Source organism: Falco rusticolus, chromosome 3 (genome assembly GCF_015220075.1).
Source record: "Falco rusticolus isolate bFalRus1 chromosome 3, bFalRus1.pri, whole genome shotgun sequence".
NCBI lineage: Eukaryota > Metazoa > Chordata > Aves > Falconiformes > Falconidae > Falco > Falco rusticolus.
In genome coordinates, this window is record NC_051189.1 from 10,407,471 (window position 1) to 10,428,063 (window position 20,593).

The 20,593-nt window shown below is 42.1% G+C and overlaps 1 protein-coding gene across 1 annotated transcript in view; it reads left to right on the forward strand.

Moving 5' to 3' along the window:
- MYO10 (myosin X) overlaps nt 1–20,593 on the forward strand; it is a 168,725-nt gene that overhangs the window by 81,463 nt on the left and 66,669 nt on the right. Inside the window, exons 4-11 of the mRNA XM_037379036.1 lie at nt 6,862–7,049; nt 13,971–14,105; nt 15,091–15,215; nt 16,120–16,133; nt 16,259–16,343; nt 17,010–17,113; nt 19,323–19,452; nt 20,368–20,486. Coding sequence (XP_037234933.1) covers nt 6,862–7,049; nt 13,971–14,105; nt 15,091–15,215; nt 16,120–16,133; nt 16,259–16,343; nt 17,010–17,113; nt 19,323–19,452; nt 20,368–20,486 — 900 coding nt within the window. The remainder of the gene's footprint in view (nt 1–6,861; nt 7,050–13,970; nt 14,106–15,090; nt 15,216–16,119; nt 16,134–16,258; nt 16,344–17,009; nt 17,114–19,322; nt 19,453–20,367; nt 20,487–20,593) is intronic.

The window sequence follows — 20,593 nt, forward strand, 5'->3', positions numbered from 1 at the left end:
CTACAACTGACCTTGAGAAGAAAAAAGGACGATTTAGGGGTAATGTTGTGCGCATTGGCAAGGAACACAGAGATAAAGAAAAGCAAAGCTGATGTAAATTTGAGTGGTTGGAAACCCACCATGAGTCACCAAACATGCTGAGGGCTGCAGAAGCCCAAGCATGTAAGGATGATTATAGAGTATCACATTTCCGTCTTAGAAATGGCTTGGTTGGTTGAAAACATCTAAACTTGTAGTTTAGTACTTCACTTTGATTGTGGTTTTTAAGAAAGGAGCTTGGCTTCAGACATGAGACAACTGGATTCCATCCCACTGAAATCAGTATGGGACTAGCTGAACGATGGTGTCTGCTTACCACAGAGAGGATAAATCAAGGCCCTACCATGAACAAGGGCATTAATTATCATCCCGTTTATAGTATACCCTTACCCCTTATGCTGCCTCCCCTATAAAAAGCACCCCAAAATATGGTCCAGCCATCTTTCTCCTTTTTATGCTGATGTGCATGTGGTGGTTGACCTAGTTATCTTTGCCTCAGAATAAACTCGGTCATGATTACTGTCAGTCTCTTTACCTGGAGAGAACAGCAGCTCTATCTGCAGCTTGGAGCAAACTCTTCTGTTCCCATGTTTTGTGTCCTGATACCTTGAAAGTTCGTGTTGAAAGTATAACAAAGTTTGGTGGCTATTTTGTGGTCTTTCAAATTTTGCCTGTCCTCAGCGTGTTCTCTGGAAACGCTGGTGGTGTAATTCAGTAAGGTTACTGTAGCTGTGATGATTTAAAAGTCTGGGAGATGTGTAAGTTGTGTAGAACAGTGGTAAAAATATTTTCCCTTACATTGCCTAAAAGTGACATATAAGTGGCTTTCTAGGCAGCCAGTTGCACTGCAGTTTGATTTGAAGTTTCCCATATATTAAGGCTAAGCCCAGAAAATAGTTTTTGTTGAATAAATTGTTAGATTGATGCTAATACCCTCTTAAAAAAAAAAAAAAAAAAAAAGCCCTTACTTTTCTGGCACAGAATCAGTCCCTTAAGTGACTGACTGCAGGGAAGCCAGGGGTTGCTCTAAAACAACCCAGAAACATATTTTTTGAGGCATCTGTAAACATGCTTTTCTTTCTGTAATAAGACGGATTTTTCTTTTCCTGAAAAGCGCTCTTAAGAGAGTTGGACAAAATGGTATTTCTCAATATTAATGTATCTGTCTGTAACAAAACAATCTTAATTCTATGTTTGATTGGTTCCAACATTTCTGATACCAGGTTTTGAAGAATATATTGATTTTTGGTATCACTGAAGAAACACAATGATAGAGATTGAGGAATGCACTCTCCTTCTGCCTGTGGTAATAGTGCAGTTTTATTTTCTGTTATGATTGTTGATCAAAGACGTAGTTCAGGAGCAGCACATGATGCCCTTTGAGTCCTCCAGAGTCCTCCAGCCTGCTCTGCACCCTCCCTGTAACATGAGATACAGGCTTTGTCCTCCCCATTCATCCCCCCTCCCGCCTTTTGGTGCCCTATTTAATTATTTAAGAAAGAAGGAGGAATGGGATGTCTCAGATGCTAGCAGTCTGGGAAGCACAGAGGGGTACCTTGACATAGAGGGGTGAAAGGAGGTCATGAGAAAAACAGTGTGGGATAAAATTGGTGACCCTACATGGGAAGAACAAGCTTGGGTAAACCACAGAAATCATAAAGGATCCTCAGAAATCAAGCAATTACTGTGGAGGTGCAGAAGCCTTGGCGTAAAAGGGAAGAAGTGGGAGGTGGATGGTTGCTGGATATGGAGCAAAGCTGAAAGGATACACCCAAAAAAGCACCTGTGAAGGGGAGAAGGTGGAGAGCAATGTGGTCCTGATATGTTTAATGTGTTTGGTTTATAGGGTTAATTAAGTGATCTTGCATTAGGGCAGTTTCCTTTTTTGTTGCTTTTTTCTGTGTACTGAACCTGAAAAAAAGATTTGAAGGGGAAATCTCTTACTCTGCTTTTTTGTCTTCTAGTCCGAAAGCCTTTTCTACATGGGAAAGACAGACATTTCAAACTGTATTTCGTTCTTCTATTGCAAACTTCTTTCTTGTATTTTTAAGCTAACTTGAAAAAGTGTATTTTAATCAGTAAAGCTTTTTTTTTAATCATTTACGTTTGCTTGGCATCGAAGTAAAATGATTGTGTCTTCCTTAAAAAATAAAAAAAACCCCGCTCATGTTAGACAGGTCTACTCTGACATTGCAGGTTTTCCTAGAGTATTTCTGTGGGTATCCGAAATCTTTGTGAGCTGAGCTCTTGAACCTTGTTAAAGAACTAATTGGTTTTGAGTGTTTGAAGAAGTCAGGGGGTGATTTCACTACAGAGGTCGAAAGCTGATTGCTATCAGAAGGCAACAAGGAAAACAAAAAAAGCATTAGGAGAACTGTTGAAAAATCCCTTCCTTTCTCAAGTACATCTTTCATTTTGACTCTTGCGATGCGATTGCCCTACTGAATGTCTAGCTGAGAAGACAGGGCTTGAACTTCTAATTTTGAAAGTCCTCTTAGAGGATCAGCAAGCAATCTTATTTCCTCTTTTGTGCTAGAACAGGGAGCAGGATTGTCTGTGGTTTATGACCAAAAGTGTTTTGGAAGATGCATTGTTAATGTAAAATTTCAGTAAAAATTTGTAATTGGGAAAGAAGCCCGGCCTTCTAATATGGTGATCAAAGCGCTGCATTGGGATTCAGGCTGAATAACTCAACTTTCATTTATTTTTGGGTTTAAATAAATGTATCAGCAGTAATCTGATAACAAGTTGTTGCTGGTTCGGTCTGTAACAAAGTAAGTCAGGAGTTTCTATGTGGTTCTCTCTGAAGTGTTGAGTTGGTCATATAACAGAAAAGTAAACTGTCGGGTTCATTGCAACAGATTTTAAAAATCAGGCTTGTGATAGGAGCTCTACGCAGTATTTCTCTGAAATACCCCTCAAAGTGTTTCAACTGGAAATCTTCAGAAATCCTGTCCGCTTGTTAGTGCCGTAGCAGATGTATGAGCATTTTTCCCTATTCATAACTGCTTTGGAGTGCTTTCATTAAAATAAGTAATTATTGACTGCAGGAATCAGATTAGAATCTGCAAAGAACAAAGAGAAAATGTAATGCACTCTCTTTTAAGCAAAGTGGAAGTGACATTCTTAAGTGAAAATACCTTTTATGAAATTTCATCCAAACGGCTGCCTTGTGATGTTAGCATAATAAAGTAATTCAGAGATCCCACTTCTGGCTGTTAGCTGCTTTAATTTGCCACGTGATGATGCCTGGTGCAGAAACAGCATTCAGGAGACAATACCCATCCGCCGAGCAGCCCTGCATTTTTTGTGTATCTTTACACTGGTTTAACTTGCTGCTAAGATGCTTGCACTTGTGAAACTGGAAATGCTGCCCTCCGAGAATGGGGTTGCAAGAAAGGGGTTGTGTTGGGTGGCTGCTCAGTCCCCAGGGGGAGGGAAAGCGGAGCCCAGCACACGGGGAGGGTCAGGTGGTGCTTTTCTGTGTGTGGGTGCAGGTCATGCCGCACCTCAGGTCCCTGACTTGGTGGCTCTTAGAGGTGCCAGGGCAGAGGCTAGCAGAAGTAGGATCTACTGTTTGTAACATACTGCTACTAGTAAGAGCGTGTGAAAGTTACTGGATGGGAGAAGCTTGGAAGTGATGTAGGAAATTATTTTTGCAGTGTATCTTGCTGCTGTTGAGTGACCTGTGGAAATTTACAAAGACTTTGGGAAGATCTGTCTTTTAATGGGAACCGTTTTAATAATGGGAATAGTTTTTAACAGCGGTGCTGCTTTAGCTCATTGATGCCTTGCTGAACTGCCTTGGGTTAAGGCGGAACTTCCACTTGGTTGGGCCAGCTAACTCCCCATTAGTCCGTGCAGGTATCTAGTTGTACCTGGGCTGGGTTGTGACACTTGGTAGATGGTAAATCTGATCCACTGTGTTTATGTATGAAGAATATAGCTTTTTTGTGACCTTGCCTTGGGATGAGGAAGTTGTTTTTTGAGGGCCTGAGTTTGTTCTGTCTTGCGTCATTGTAATTTGGTGACAATTTGTGCACGCATTTAACTTGTTCTGCAAAGAGGTGATACGTACTCAAAGCACCAGAAGACTGGAACCACAAAATGGGAGCTGTTTCAGTAGAGGCTGTGGTTCTTCATGGTTTTGTTGAAATAAAAAGAGAGAGAAAGAAGTTGTAAAATAGTGACATCTTCTAAGTGGTATTCCATGAGGTGATTTAGGAATTGTTTTTGCCACTATTGTTTCTGCTATTCACCGGGTTTCTGTTCTTGCCATAATACACTACCTTTTCCTCTGAGATGCCTTACATGAATTATGAGGCAACGAAGCTAGCTGACTTTCTTTAATAAAAACCTTTTTCTTATTCGCAGCAAGGACTAATATTCTGGAAGCATGTATGTATTTTTTAAAAAAATAAGCTTAAGTCATGTGAAAGATTGCCTCGTGTTAAGCAAGTCTGTGCAGAAGCGGGCTGCTGTCGCCTTTTATGATATTTACTGTTTGAAATAGGAGAAGCAAGAAAAGTCACACTGTAGTTGTTGGTGGTGCAGGTTTGCCACTGCTTTATCACAGGGAGATTGGGGAGCGTGGTGATGTTGTTCTGTCAGGTACCTGGTCACGCAGAAGCTATAGAGTGGATGCTTATGGTTGTAAAGTTAGATGGTATCATGTTTCACAGGGATTTTTAAATTTGCTTCTTTGTCATGGCATCTGTTGTGATGGCATGCCTCAAGTTACTCTTCTTACATTTTAGTAAGGCCTTAGTCAAACTTTAATAAGGTAAAGAGGAAGATTAGCAGTCTATTTTGTTGTTCATGCTTGCACTGTATTCATGTAAGAAGATAATAAAAAAAATCTTAAAACTTTGCCCATGCAGTCTGTGCTGAAATATGCACCATACTGATGAATTTTGTTCATTTTCTCAGTCACTCTCTATCCACTTCAATACATTTTTCAAATAAAATCAAATTAAGTGAGGTAGGAGATAATATTAAGCATGGTATCTCCAGAATTTCCAGCACATTTCTGGGGCATGTGAAATTAATTGATATATCATATGGTTCTCAGAGACTTCCTCATTAGTTATTTAAGAACTGAAGAGAGGATGATCCTAGGAAATTAAGCTGTTGTCTCAGTGCTGTAATTGCCCTGCGATATGATCTTGTGTTGAAATGTGTTAAAATGGTATCTTTCCTCTAGATGAAACCTTCTGAGCTATTCCACAGCATGGAGTTTTTATAAAACACATGTATCGAAACTTCACAGCTCTGTAAAAGGTACTTGAGTTACAGTGAGGAGGAATATTCCCCTTGCAGCTAATAAAATCATCATAATTTCAAGGACACTGCTGCAGTCCCCTTAACAAGAGCTCAGAGCTGCTGCTTGCGGTGGCCTGATGGAGGAGGAACAGGTGGCTGACAGGGAACGTAACAGCAGGGTGACAGTGACACCAGAGAGCTGATACACAGCGATAATTACATGTTAATTAAGGAGAAGAGGCAGGCAGGTAGATGTGGAATGTGAACGCTGTGGCAGAAACCGACGGAGAGGAAAGGAGACGCAGGGGAGCTGCCGGTCCCGGGGTTTCAGCGAGTGCCCCGGTGGCGGCTTGCTGGGGCAGAGGGGGGCTGCAGGAGGGGCAGGGGGGGCTGTGTTCCCGTGGCTTGCCTTATCCAGCCCTTTCTGGGTAGGGTGCTGCGGAGGTGCGGAGAGCCTCAGTCCTGCTGTCAGCTTCACAGCTGGTTGCTGTCGGGGGCGAGAGGGGTTGGCTGCTGGTGAAACATCTGTCTGTACGCGGGGACCATGTTACAGGCTGGAGGCTTCGCAGCCTGGCTCCTCGCAAGCCCGCAGCGAGGCTGTTGAAGCCAGGTGTCAGCTTCCTGCCTGGAACTGCAGAAAGGGTACTTAGCAAAACAAAATTAGCATCACAGTGGTAATGCCATACGCGCTATATGATGAATCAATTAATTTCACATGCCCAGGAAATGTGCTGGAAGTTCTGGAGATACCATGCTTAATACTATCTCCTACCTCACTTAATTTGATTTTATGTGAAAAATGTATTGAAGTAGAGAGAGGGTGACAGAAAGTGAACAGCAGTGTGAATAGGCTGTTGCAAGTGATCACGTTACCACAGCCTAATGAGTTCAGGCGAATGGGAATGGGCATAAGCTGCTACCTGGGTGGTTTTAACTGATGTGCTCTCTAATTGCAGTGGGATAGAAATGCATGCCTTGTCAGCTGCCATTGTGCATCAAACTAGTAATAAATTAAATTGCAAAACTCCAGTGTTTTGGGAGCATCTGCCAGTTGACGTGCTTTTCTTAGAGCCTGCTACTATATAACCGTGCTAGCATATACCATAATGTATGATAATTCCATTTTAAAAATGAGTAGCCAAGATGGACTTGGAATACTGTACATGGAAACATGGACTTTTGCACCTATACCTGGGGGACAGTCAGGTTTTTAGTAACTTCAGTGAGTCCCTAAGAACGTGTGAGAAGCTGCTGTAGACTGGTCCTTGTAGTCATTACTGTGCAGCTGTAAGCGGCCTTAAGGCAGCGATGCATCAGCCGAGGAGCTGTGCTGTAGGTGGGGTGAGCTTGAAAACATGGCAGAGTTGGAAACAACTTTTACCCTTCTGTTGCTTTTGTTAAAAGGAAGAAAGCAGGGGGGAAATGCCAAAGGATTTTCTTTATCCAAAGGATTGCTAGGCTTTTGCAAATGTATTTGTTGTCTTTCATTTGGGAAGAGTGTTAATCTGTTCCACCCCATGTGTAATAACAAACTGGGGGGGGGGGGCTGTGCTTTTGCAGACCTACATTGGTTCGATAGTTGCCTCTGTGAACCCTTACAAGAGCATCCCGGGACTGTATGACTGCGCTGCGGTGGAGCGATACAGCAAGCACCACATGGGAGAGATTGCACCTCATATCTTCGCTGTGGCGAACGAGTGCTACCGCTGCCTTTGGAAGCGCCATGACAACCAGTGTATCCTCATCAGGTAAATGGTGGTGGTGGCTGCTGCTGCTGCTTTGACTGTCCGTGCTGGTGAGCCTTCCGGATATGGTTTAGGCCCATAGGTTTGGGTCACATGGAGAGCAGAACTCCAAAAGAAAGTAGACTTTAAAGCACTGGAGTTTTGGGAGAGAGTTCTGAACTCACTCTGTATCATTCTGTGGACCTGTAACTAAATGTTAATTTTTCTCATGCATCTTACGATTTCTGTAAGTGAAAAAATCTATTGTGGTTTTGTGCATTTTTTGCTACTTGCCTATCAAATGTTACCCCAAGTGCTTTCCCCACCGGTTGAACATCCTCGTGTGGCTGAGTATGTCACCACTAGAGCCTGAACTCTGTATCTAGAGGAAAGGAAAAAATAGCACACCACTCTTGAGAAATGTGGCAAATAATAATAGCAAAAGAGAAAACCCTCCACGTTGCAGCCATATAATTCTGCTTGATTAATCTTCCTTGCTTGATCTCATCATGTTTAATTTAATGGTGATTTAATAGCTTCCCATTTGATCCACTGTGTCACTGGTATTCAGGATCTCACTGCTGCCGAACGTACGTTGAGAGCAGTTGGCATTTCAGTCGCTTTTCGCTGCTTTCAGCTCCTCCTTCCTTCTTGCTCCAGAAGAGCTGAAAACACAGCCAGCTCTTTTCCCTTTCCCCTGCCTGCCAGCTCAGCTGCCTTGGCTCGCATGTGGGCAGGGAAGCAGAAGCCTTGCCGGCTGGATCGGGAGCAGCCACTCGCTCGGTGGCAATGGCAGCGTGGCACCGGCCACCAGGGTCCGGGCAGGGGTGAAAGAGCTTGTGCTTCCCTTCCCTCTCCTGCCTTTGCAGTGTTTTTGTGATTAAGCCTGTTTGCTCTTGCCTTCTTGCGGCACAAGTTAAGTGTAGAGAGCTCTTCAAACAAGGTGACACAATTTCAGGTGTCCCCCGACTTCCACATGAGCCCTTGCGACAGCCGTGGAACCACAGCATGGGGGCAGCCGGTGGGCCAGGGGGGGGTTGGTTCAGAGTGCGGGCAGCACCTTTAGCAATAGGCAGTTTCTACTGGCATTTAAGGTTACAGGCCAGTTTGCAAGGCTTGCTGGCGAAGAGGTGTATTTGGCACACATGGTTCAGTATTGTTCAGACGGCTGTTAGAAATGTAGATCAGATGCAACACAACTGGGTCTGGTTCCAACTTTCTGCAAGCTCTCAGGTCGCGGTTCCTGCCTGCCATCGCCTCTAGGCAGGTTCTGCCTGTGGCACAAAGGCAGAGGGGGTTCAGTGTGTTTTTCAGCTTTTTTTCCAGCTGTGTTTTTCCTTTTTATTATTTAATACATAGTGCTGTACATATATAGCCGAGTCCAGGTGACACTCCAAAAAAAAAGCCAAAATGCACAGAGATCTTTGTCACGTGAAGGTGGCTGGCCTGGAGTCATGATTTCATGTTTTAATGTCAGGTAGTTAATTGTGAGCAGCCCCTGTACCTAAATATTGGGAAACAATTTCTAGTGCCTAGCAGGTGGCTGTTGGTATTTCGGTCATTGTGTACTGGTCCAAGTATTTTACCTTCCCTTCCAGCTTCCCACAAGCTGCCAAGAGAAAAGCAGGTTGTGTCCTAAAAAGGACATAAGCAGAATTCTCTTGATATTCCAGAGGAGTCTCCAGCAGTCCCTGTTCTGTAAACCATGTGCCTTGGTACAGACAAACCGTAATATGGAGAAGTTTTGCATTAGCAGTTCCTTTTAAAATTGTTTACTGTTGTCGTAGGTTAAAACAATGATTTGTGTAAGTTCAGTGTTTCAGACAAGTGCCGCAATGCAACCTTATAAGGGTATCTTGTTTCTACAGAAATTGAGGGAATGTGCAATTGAAATAAAAAAATAAAAAGTTAAATCTGCTTTCCTAAAACAGTATTACATGCTGTATCTGTGAAGGACTCAGAACAGGATTTTTTTTTTAATTACTGAAGGTTCTCAATGGCTCTCACAAGGTTTGGGAAGGTCCCTGTGATCATGGGGTTAGTTTGGAGCATCAGAAGTGGATGTATACCAGCGTGCTCATCCAATTCGGCATCCTGGTTATTCCTGCATCTTTTACTGTCTTAGAATTAGATGTTGCAACAAGTCACTGTCAGGCTTTCTTGGTTACTCCTGGCATTTGGAAAAAAAGGTCAAGTGGAGCTCCGCAGCGTCTGGATTCAGGTAGACATCCTGGTCTTGTATGTTACGTAAGAGATGCTAAAAAGGAAAAAGTTGTTGCATCACGAAACACAACAACCAGTTACATCCAGTTTAGACGAGTGACTTGTTCGCGTAGGCTTCACGTTCTGATTTACCTGCTCCTAACTTCGGGATCTAAAAGCTCAGTAGCAATTTCTCGTGTCCCCCCCCCCCAAGAGGTATGGTGCCGAACTGGTCCTTGTCATCCTCTGGGCTCGCGGTGCCCCCTGCTGGCACCTGGGTCTGGCTCAGCCTGGCTTTGGAGCTGCTTCCTTAAGGCTTCGGGTTCAAAAATCTGTTTTGAGATGCCTGGGATGTCTGGGTGGAATAGGATGAGAGGGTTAAGGCAAGAACCTGAATTAAAAACTGCCATCAGTAGTGACTCAAAATGTAATATAAATGAGAGACTATTTTTCCAGTGTAACCACCCGGACCAGAGGTGAAAAGGAAGGAAATACAGACGAGATGATATTAAATGGAGTCACCCAGAGATGTTTATTTATCAGTCTGTGTTACACAGGGTTATTTTAATTCATGATAGTGCTGCATAAAAATGACTTGGCAGCCTAAAATGTCAACAAAATAACACATTGAAGAAGCTGTGCACAACCTGTGCATTAGAATATTTACACTGTTGTGAAATGGTATTTTTGTTTTCCCATGCTAAAAATTGTTCATCTAGCTACTGAACTAGAGTTTTCATGTAGTGAAAACCATCTACATCAAGTGCTTAGTTTCATGTTTAGCTGAACTTACTGCAAAGTCCAGTTTCATATAAAACAGGGGAAGGGGGGGGGGAAACCACAACAAAAACCAACACAAAAGTCTACCACAGTTAAATTTGATGCTGCAACAGACACATTAAAAAAAATAAATAATTAACATTTAGTGATTCTTCAGCTGGGTGCCTCGGCAGGAGCATGAAGGAGTCCATGTTACTCAAGGGATAGCCAAACAGCTTGTCCTGATGTAGGGAAGGGACCGAGTTCCCCCACGATTACCTGGTGTTCACAAGTTGGGACCAAGTTCAAACCCCCACCCCTTATTGTAAGAATAGGAGAGTATCTGTAGGGGGTTTATTTGTTGCTGCTCTGTTTATAAGGTGGTCTAGTCCATGTACAAGCACACACAGGCTCTTCTCTCAGATACAATAGCAGCTGATGCACTTTAAGCACTTGAAGTGTAAAGCACTTGAAGGAGCAGCAATAGTTACGCTGAATGACATTCAAGTTGGTGCGTAAGTGGGAAATCACAGTCTGACACCAGTTTGTTCTCTCTGTTATCATCAGATGGCCTGGCATTTTTGTTGTTGTTGCTCAGCTTGAAAATCAGTGTGAACCAAAAGTACCAAAAGTACTCTTTTGATGAGACCCAGGCTGTGATGGGAAAGCTTCTTATGAGACTGACACACCAAAATTCACATGTGCGTTTGACAAACTGTATTTGCTGAAGAGGCCTGTTTGGACTGTGTGTGTCTGTCTTTGGGGTTTTAAAGCTAGCAGACGGACCTGAGAAGTGATTTAGAGTAGTGCCTCACTGCCTCACTCATTTAGAGTCCTTCAGAATGAGGAGTCTGTCTGTTTGACCCCTTTTTCCACTGCAGCAGTCTGGAGTCTAGGCTGCTGCGCCCTTAGCAAGATGCCCTGCGTAGAGCAAGTCATGGAGAAAGTCTAAAGATCTCCTAAATGGGGGCCTTGTGGGTTGCTGTCACACTTAATATAGTCACAGTACCGAACGTAGCGATGTGGAACGAGCTGGGCACTTAAACTCACAGGGTGGAAAGGTTGCTGGAAAGGTTGTCTGTGCACTAAAATAATCACCCTTGTACTGACCTTGGCAACTTCTTACAGGCATAGGCTTTCTACGGAGTCTGAAATACTGATCCCACTCAGTGTACCGGTAGTATGTGTACTGTAGGGTTAAATAAACAACTTTACAGTTTAGCATGCTTGTTCTTGATTTTCGTCTCATTAGTAACTGGGTTTTATAAAGCATTTTTGTAAAGGAAAAATGCAGAGCTAACTTGGGACCCATAATTTTACGTGCATCGAGCTGAGCAACACCGTACAGGGGTGAAACCGTACTGTCATGCCGGGGGCTCCGGGAACCCATCCACTCGGTGCTCAGTAGTGGTTGTGGGAGTGAAAAGAACAGAATAGAATAGAATAAGAGAGGTTACTAGTAGATTAATAGAGAGCATGGAGCAAATCCAGCCTTCGCTCATATTTTGAGTATGTTGCACAAGCCTTTCCCCCTCCATTCCTTGGTATCCAGGAGGACTTTGTAGACCTGGAGGTGGTTCAGAGGAGAGCAAAAAGGAGCGATCAGAAGAATAGTGCGGTATCGTACGCGGGAATGGCTAGCGGAGATGGGCAACTCAAACTAGGGGAGCTATCCATGAAGTCATGTGCAACAGAGAGAGGGAGGAGTGGGATGAGTTGTTGTTTTCTCCTTCCAAGAGAGCTGGGGGCCGCCAAATGAAGCCGATAGGAGGCAGATCCAAACCATGACATGTTTGTGTGCTTTCGAAGGGAGTATGGCTAGAAACTCATGGAAGATAAATCCATTGAGGGCTACAAGACACATGGTTGTAAACGAGGTTTCGATCAGGAACCCTCTGAACAGCAAATAAGTGGAAGCTGGAAGAACACAGAAGGGAAGTATCACATGTCTGGGCATCTCCGTGTGGCAACTGTCAGAGGACACTGACCAGGTAGATCTTTGGCCTGACCCTGTTTTGAGCCTCTCCTGTTGTAAGAAAAGATCAAGAGTATGTAATTGTGCATAATACCAACTGTACCAGAGATAGGCACAGGAAATACTTTTCTATCAGCTTTGAATATCTCACTTGTAGAATTGTTCTTGATTATGGTGGGGTAACTTTTAGCTTCTACAAAAATGGGACAGAAAGTGGGGGGAGAGGAGGGATGGTGTCAGTGAAAGAGCTCATATTCTCCTTGGCACCTGTATCCTTGCTGTTGACATATACATTGCTCGGAGGGTGAGAATTTAGGCGGGCATCGTTTGGTGATTTTTTGCAGTGTTTTTGCACTAAACAAGGATGATGCAAGGGTTTGTGAAGCTCTTTCAAAACTAGCAGCAGAAGTGTTTTGTACAAGAAGCAAGTATTCCGTACAGTGAATATTAAATATTTACTTTGCTGGCAAAGGAGCATGAGTGAGGGCCTGCAAAGAGAGTGGGAACAAACACCAAAAAGGCCAGATGTCAAAGGTAAAACTAAATTAAAAATACTACAGAGTTTGTTTGAGATGGTATAAGTATGATGGATGAATCATACTGGCTGGAACGTATCAGTGGATAGCATATCTTGTATGAAGTTTTATGAAAAATTTTAAAGCCACTGATTCTTCTTGGGAAACGCAACAAAACTCTGTATCTCGTTATGTTTTCTGAATGCCTCTTCCCCGATTATTTTTTTAATCATTGGCATTTATTTGCAGGAAAATGTTGTGCTGCTTTCTTGGACTGTACCTTTCTTCTTTACTTTTTACTAGAAAGCATCATTATACTTTGCCATAACTTAAAATCACCAAGCTCACCACTCCGCAGTGGCACAACAAAAGACTGTCAAATACACTAAGCTTGCTCCATATGCCCGGTAGTGCTCCATCAAAGTCCATGACAAAACTCCCACTTGCTACAGTGAAAAGGGTAGGATAAGACTGAAATGTACCTCCTTTCATTTGGGAGCAAACTGGAATTAGGCACAGCTTAATGAAGAACTAGGAAAACTAGGAATAAGGCTGCAGCTTAGGATACAATGCTATGACTTCAGATGAAAAGTAAGCAAACTAGACAAACTTTAACCACAGGTTTTATTTCTTAATGGCTCACGGTGGGATTTTAGCTATAAGACTACATAATTGAAGGGAAATTACATTGGAGAAAAGAGCCAAATCTATACCTTCCCTTTTTAGAGTGTTGGTTTTGAAGAGAAGGCGAGTATATTGCCTCCTGTTTGTATCAGCAAGATTGCTTATTAACAGTTTGGTTTTAAAATGTCAGTTTAACATTATCAAATAGCTTTGTTCTGCTGTGGGTGAAGATAAGAGGTTTTACATCTCTGATGGTGATGAGAGGTGAAAATCGTAGATTTCGAACTCATGAGTCTGGTTTATTTGGATGGGCATATAAAAAGTTCGGTTAAAGAATATGTAGCTCACTAAGAATATCAGAATTAATTATATTAGTAGCCTTTATGTGCTCTAATATGCACTGATGTCTCTGACCACCTCCTTCCCACAGCTGGGCTCCCTCCTTAGCTAGGTTGCTGCAACATAATCCCAAACTTTCCCAGCTTAATTCATATCCTGGACTTTCTTCCTGACCATTGCCATGCCTTCGTTCTAACTTTGTTTTTCCGTGTTGGTGAGAATTGTTGCATAGCTGTTTGTATTCAGAGAGCTCTTCTTTGCCTCATGGGTGTTGGGTACATCCTTATGCAATCAATGCCTTGCAGTGTTGTCTGAACAATGGTGTGAAGACTAAAGATAGCTTGCATTTTGTGTTGAATGTCATATTCAGCAAGCTTAAAGGGTTCTTCTGCTGCTGTTTGAGTATCGTTTCTAATCACCCCTATCTTCTTGACCCCCAGTTATTTGGGGTATGGAGGGCTGGCCAGACAGAGAGCTTTTGCACTGGCAGCTTGAACTGTGCAAACACTTTTCTCCTTCCTCGTCTTGCAGTGGTGAAAGTGGCGCTGGTAAGACAGAAAGCACAAAGCTGATTCTCAAGTTCTTGTCTGCAATGAGCCAACATTCACTGGAGTTGTCCTGCAGAGAGAAGACCTCCTGTGTGGAGCAAGCTATTCTTGAGAGCAGGTACTAGATCTTTCAGCACGCAGGTATTTTTTTCCAGAAGACATAAGCCTTGTCATTGAAATAAGAGCTTGCAATGTAATTAAAGACGTGGGTGCATTTACAAAACAGTAAAATGAAAGAGGAAAAGGGGAAAATTTCCATTAAACAGAATTACCTGGCTACTCTAGAGAGTTGTGAGCACAGTGGTATATGTTAATGAAGCAAAAACATACAGAGTTTTGAAATGGACGATGCTTTAGTGGTGGATTTCATTTTTGTTTGGGGCTGAATTCAAATAATCAGAGGGAGGGAAATGTGTGATGGAAGGGAGAAACGATTGCTTTTGGTTTGTGTAGCCTGGGGATAAGGTAGAACAAGATACAGCATGGTGAAGATAAAGTGTGCAAGTGGTAAAAACATGCTGAGGAAAGGGTGGGTAAGGGGAACTGATAAGACAGATGAGTAAATACATACATCAGATAAATTGGACTAAGCAAGCAAAAAAAAAAAATCAATGTTCAAATAAAGTAAACATGGTTTTAAACCATTTGAAAACAAAGACAGTTAGAGATGCTATTACTTTTGTTTATCATGCTTCATCTCTGTTTTACCTGCTGTATCTTGATGTAATTATTTTTTTTAATTGCCGTAGGACAAGGACTATTTTCCCTACATCTGTCTAGCAATTTGCATGTGCTGAGATTTCTTATTTCTATAATTTGAGTACTGCAGTGAGAATTGTGTGCATCTTTTGAACACTTAGAGATTAAGCTGCAGAGTAGTTTAATGTGATTAGTGCTCCTGTTGTTTGGATACTTGCGTGTTTTGATAGAAAATTGAGATGCCCTTTGTTAATAAATTGAGGGTAATACTGAGGATTTAGGCTGTGGCTGAGGAAGGTGCCAGAAATGAACTTTTTGGAGTGCTGTTGCATTCACCAGTCCCATGTGAAACCGTTGGCATGCTGGTCACACGTTAACACTCTTCTTCTTCCGTATTTTCACAGCCCAATAATGGAAGCTTTTGGCAACGCGAAGACTGTTTACAACAACAACTCAAGTCGCTTTGGGAAGTTTATTCAGCTGAACATCTGTCAGAAGGGGAACATTCAGGGAGGAAGAATTATAGATTGTATCCTCATTCAGTGATTTTTACCCCAGTTTGTGGGCAGCGCCCACATACCTCCTCTGTGGAGGACTGGGAGAGAAGTGGCTCAGTCTTGTTTGTCCTTTCACCTCCGTTCTGAAACATACATAATTAAATTGAGCTGATGCAGGTGGGAAAGGGAAGCAGTAACACCACATTCTGCATGAGGTCATGCACACATACATGTGCATTTGTGGTGAGGTGGGGTGTATATGCTCTTGGAGGACCAGGGTTTTATATTGCTGCTGCTAGTGTGGCTCATGTGCATGTTCCCGCATAATGAGCTTAAAACAGCCTGAGTTCTTTGGGATAACTTCAGTTGTCAGCTAGTTCCCTCATTTATTATGTCTGAAGATAAGCCTCTTACTTTTCTGGAAAAGTACATGGAAGGGTAGAGCTGCTGAATTTCTGCAGTGTGCCTGGTGAGACAAATCCTTGAATTTGTCCTGAATTTGGCAAAATTGGATTATGAGCCAGCACCACTAGAGCAACAGAGGTGTGGGAATGAGGAATACACTAAGGGGTTCCTACCTAGCATTTTGAACATAAGCTGCTTTTGCAGTGGGACAGATTTCATCCTTAAAGCTGTTTCCAAGCTTTAGGGAAAAGAAAAAGTAAAGAAAAGCAGATGTTGTTTAAAATCCAGAACGTGACAAGCCCAGTTTTGTTGGGATGGAGGGGAAGGAGGTGAGGGAACGCATTGGTATTAGAACAGCTGCAGTATTATCATTGTTGCTACTTTATTCATCTTGTTACGGCAGTAGGAACATCGTAAGAAAAGACGATTACACTCTTCCTATTGTCTCAAATGAAAGAATAAGATTAGAAATAGTTCTTGTGTTAATTGCTTCTTTATTCCTTGACTGAATTTTTTTCTTCCTGGGTATAGATTTATTGGAAAAAGTAAGTTGGCGTTTGCTTTTGCTCAGTTAATTTTGTTTGATTTAATGTTTTCTTTGAAATTGTGGATGAAAAAATTCTCCTTTAAAAACAATTGCTTGAATGGAAACTATTTTTTACTTTGACAGAATCGTGTAGTAAGACAAAACCCTGGGGAAAGAAATTATCATATATTCTATGCTCTGCTGGCAGGGATAGAAGAGAGAGAGAAAGGTGAGTGGCAAAACGCGAGTCGCGCAACTGTAGTGGCTTTCTGCTAGCAGTCAGCCATGGTGACAGCAGTAGAGAATTTAACTGCAAAACCCACTAACCCAAGCAGAGAAATAGGTTAGGTATTCAGCTGGGATTCAGTGTGTGTGAATTTGAGCTCAACTTGATAAAGCAAACTGCTTAGTTGATGAATGTCACTGATCTGCTGGTAGTTTTTCTCCCAGCTTCTGCTTTGGCCCTGGAAAAATTATTTGGGGACAAACATGCCTCATTCTGTTCAAGCTGAATATTTTTGCTGGTACTAAATAACTCCACAGCAACAAAGAGAAATAATTCTGGTTCCTCTAATCCTCTCTCTTAAAGAATAAATCCACAGAACAAAGGAAATTACATTTGTATAGTTGCAAAATTGCTTAAAGCTGTCTCAACATCTCCCTTTAGGCCTGCTGTCTTTGCATGCTAAGAAGTAGAGTTAACTCCATTGTGCAGCTAAATAAAGCAAAACCCAGCAAAGTGAAATGCCATATCTGATCTTAATATACAACTTTGTGCATCTTCATAACTTCTGAGCAAATTTCAGACTGTGACACAGTAATTTGTGGAGTGCTTTTGTTTTGCGATGTGGTTTGGTTTTTTTTTTTCACTCGTCCTCTTTTCTCTCCTCGTTAGATGCTTTTTACTTATCTGTACCAGAGAACTACCACTACCTGAATCAATCTGGATGCATAGCGGATAAGACAATCAGTGACAAAGATTCTTTCAAGGAAGTCATTGTGAGTTGTTTCCCTAGTTCTTTATGCTTTAAAAATGCTGGAGGTTCAGGTGTCTGGGGCCCATTGTCAGAGCAGGGGGCAAAGCCGCCTTGTGCTTACCTGCACGTGTGGCTCCCTCATTGAGGCACTAATCTTACAGGGACTTACATTTTCTAGTAAAACTTTGCTGTCATTTTGAGCATGTCTTTACCCTCCCCCCAATATCTGATTTTTACTCTATCATATCAAACTGTGCTATAATTTAGTTGAAATGATTACATTTTGGAATGAAAAGATTATCGGTTGGGAAGACAGTGAGACATTTACATGCCTTTGCCTATCCCTGCAGTGCTTTGCATTAGAGCTATGTCAACTTCTGTTGTTTTTCCATCCTAAAGCTTTGTCCAGATAATGTAGCATCTACTGGGTCAAGTTAGCAGCATGGCACATGGGGAGTGAAGCACCTGGCTTTCCGTGACTCTTTACGTTGCACCTGGGAAATCCAGTTATATGGAGTAACTTTCACAATTGAGTTGAAGAAAATGTAAACGCAGATTAAAAAACAGATGCTGATGGAATGTTTATCTGAATGGCTTTGTCTTATACCCACAACAGTTAGGTACAGCAATTAGTCTATACTGACTGTTAGGATAATTGCTATTTGCTTACTATATCACTGAGGTGACGTGTTAGATTTTAAAAATCAGACAAAATACTTGGTTTTATGCCCTTCACCAGACTATTTTTGCTTAGCTATGTTAATCTCTTTGCCAAATTGACAAATTAATGTGTAGTGGATGCAACCGTTATTTTTAGTGTAAAAACCCCCTCATCTAGTGTGGTGGAAGGAGGTTGGAAAAGTTGGTAACTTAACTATATTGTAGTCACATGCTTAAGTTGATTAGCGTGACATTTAATTTGTGCTAATCATCCCAGGGTAGGCAGAGCATGAAATCAGCTGGGCAGGTGACGCTTGCGTGCTGCCTGCGGCGGGGGGCTTGGAGCAGGGGCTGAGGCTGCCAGGCGGCGTTCCCAGAGCAGGAGGTGGGCAGAAACCCCGCCGATCACCCTCGCCTGTCTTTTCCTATTATAGTCATCTCCTTTGCCTGTTGTTATTGTGGTTTAAGTCTCGGAAACGTTATTTAAGTGCAAATTTTTGTAGGAGGCAGGGAGGAAGGAGGAACTGAATGGCGAGCGTGGAGACGAACTCCTAGTGCTACTGCCTTTCTTAGAGCTCTGTTGTGAAAGGTCTTCTATGCAAAATAAACCTTCAGCCATTATCTCTTCTCTGCTTTTAATTGTGGGATGAGTCTGAGGCTTTTCCATTTGTGATTGATGATTTGTACAGGATAAAACGAGTCGTGTGTCATCTGTCAGACACCTGCAGTGACTGTAACGTGATGAGTCTTAACTGTAAGGGTGGTAAAACTGTGATTTGGTCCCAGACAGGCTCATATTAGAGCCAAATTTGGGAAATTCTGGTCATTTCAAGAGGCATACAATTACTTACCCTTTCTGTGCAAGAGGAAAGTGTATGTTCCTCCTCTTGTTTTAATATTTCTTCAGACAGAGAATTACTGTTCTCATTTATGTAGTTGAGCCTTGATCACTGCCGTATTGTTTATTCATAAATTCAGTACATTTTATATAGATCTCTTTTGCTTGCTCGATTCTGCTGTAAGATGTCAGACCACACCACTAAGGTGTGTGTTTGGGCTTCACAGCTTGCCCAGAATATGCTGCAGAGGGCTGCTCTGAAGTCTCCATGGATGAGACAACAAATGAGCAAATCCCAACATGTTGCTGTGCTTCTTCCCCCGTGCCCTGTTGCCTACAAGGCTAACTGGCAAAACTTGGTAAAAACACAGAGGAGGTTATCAGTTACTAATGCCAATTAGTGAAATCACGCCTGATGCACGACTCAGTAGGGCATATCATTCTGATATTTGTGCAGTTTTAATGAAGAATTTGAAAGCAAATTACAGCATCCTTACAGCATAAGGAGGAGATTTCTTAAAACCAGAGCAATACTTGTTCTAAGATGTCCCCGTCAGGTCTTCCAGTGTATTCAATTTGAGATGAAACCAAAGGAATTAACTGTTCCTGCCAGCCCTCTTGTCAGTCCTGGCTTGCTTTTCTAAGGCCTGACAACGCAGTTTGGTGGGTTTGTCCTTCTCGCCGTTTTTGAGTCAGTGTGCGTGTTATTGAAGAAGCTCACATGTCATTCCAGACTGCAATGGAAGTGATGCAGTTCAGCAAGGAGGAGGTGCGAGAAGTTTTGAGGCTGTTGGCTGGCATTTTGCATCTAGGAAATGTTGAGTTCATCACTGCTGGTGGGGCACAGGTGTCCTTTAAAACAGGTGAGAAGGCTGTGCATCCAAATGTAAGTGTTTCTTGAGGTTGCGAAAACAATATTCATTGCTAGTATACGTGACCATAGCAAAGGCAAACAGTCAAGGGGTCTTACTGCCTTTTAGCATCTGTAAATATTGATTAAAATGTTAGGGGTTTGGCAGATAAGGCAAATTAGTCTGCTGCTGGATGCTCAGTCTTAATTAGGGAAGACCTTGGGCACACATTTGTTCCATTAATAGTACTGAAATTCCATTTTAATCTAATTCTTTCTTTGAAATATTCTAACAAAAGTCCTCAAGTACATTCCTTAACTCAGATCTCCACCGAAGGTGTCTTTTGTTAGAGCTTTCAATACTTCAATTACAAATGTGAAAGTATGTGCTGGTATGTGTAAAGATTGGGCTGGCAAGCATTTGAAATGTTTGTTCAAATATGACAATAAAGAGTAGCATTACACACTGCTTTATATAATGTATTCTAGCAAAATTGCAAATTACAGTGTGCATGTAAAAAGAAAAAATCATTGGTTTTCTTTATCCTCAGCATCCTGAGGGAAGCTGAAATGCATTCATGTGGACAAATAGCGAATTACTGTTTGTACCTGGAAAAATATGTTAGTGTAAGCAGTAGGTTGTTTGAATCCTTGACATGTAACATTTAGAAGAAAATAAGTATTTGTGACTGACTTGTGATGACTTTCTAATGCTCAGTTCCTTTAGTTATGCATATTTATGATACAGTGCCTTTTCATGAGCAGCAAAAACATATCCTAGGGTTTCTAGTTGTGTTTTTATCTCTAATCCCCATCATTTCAGAAGCATCTTAAATGGTGGTGGTAGTAACAATAGTAACACAACAAGCTAGTTTCGTAACCTTAGACATTTAAGGATGTATTTGTATTTGTCTCTTTCTTTTGCCAGCTCTGGGTAGATCTGCTGAACTGCTGGGGTTGGACTCTACACAGCTAACTGAAGCATTAACACAGAGGTCAATGATACTCAGGGGAGAAGAAATCCTAACACCTCTTAGTATACAACAAGTAAGGCTTCTCAGTCTTGACATGTTTTTAGGGTCTGTTAAAATATATGGCTTGGTCTTCAAGTCCAGGGAAATCAGTGGTCACTTAGGAACAGAAGCTTAGCTCAT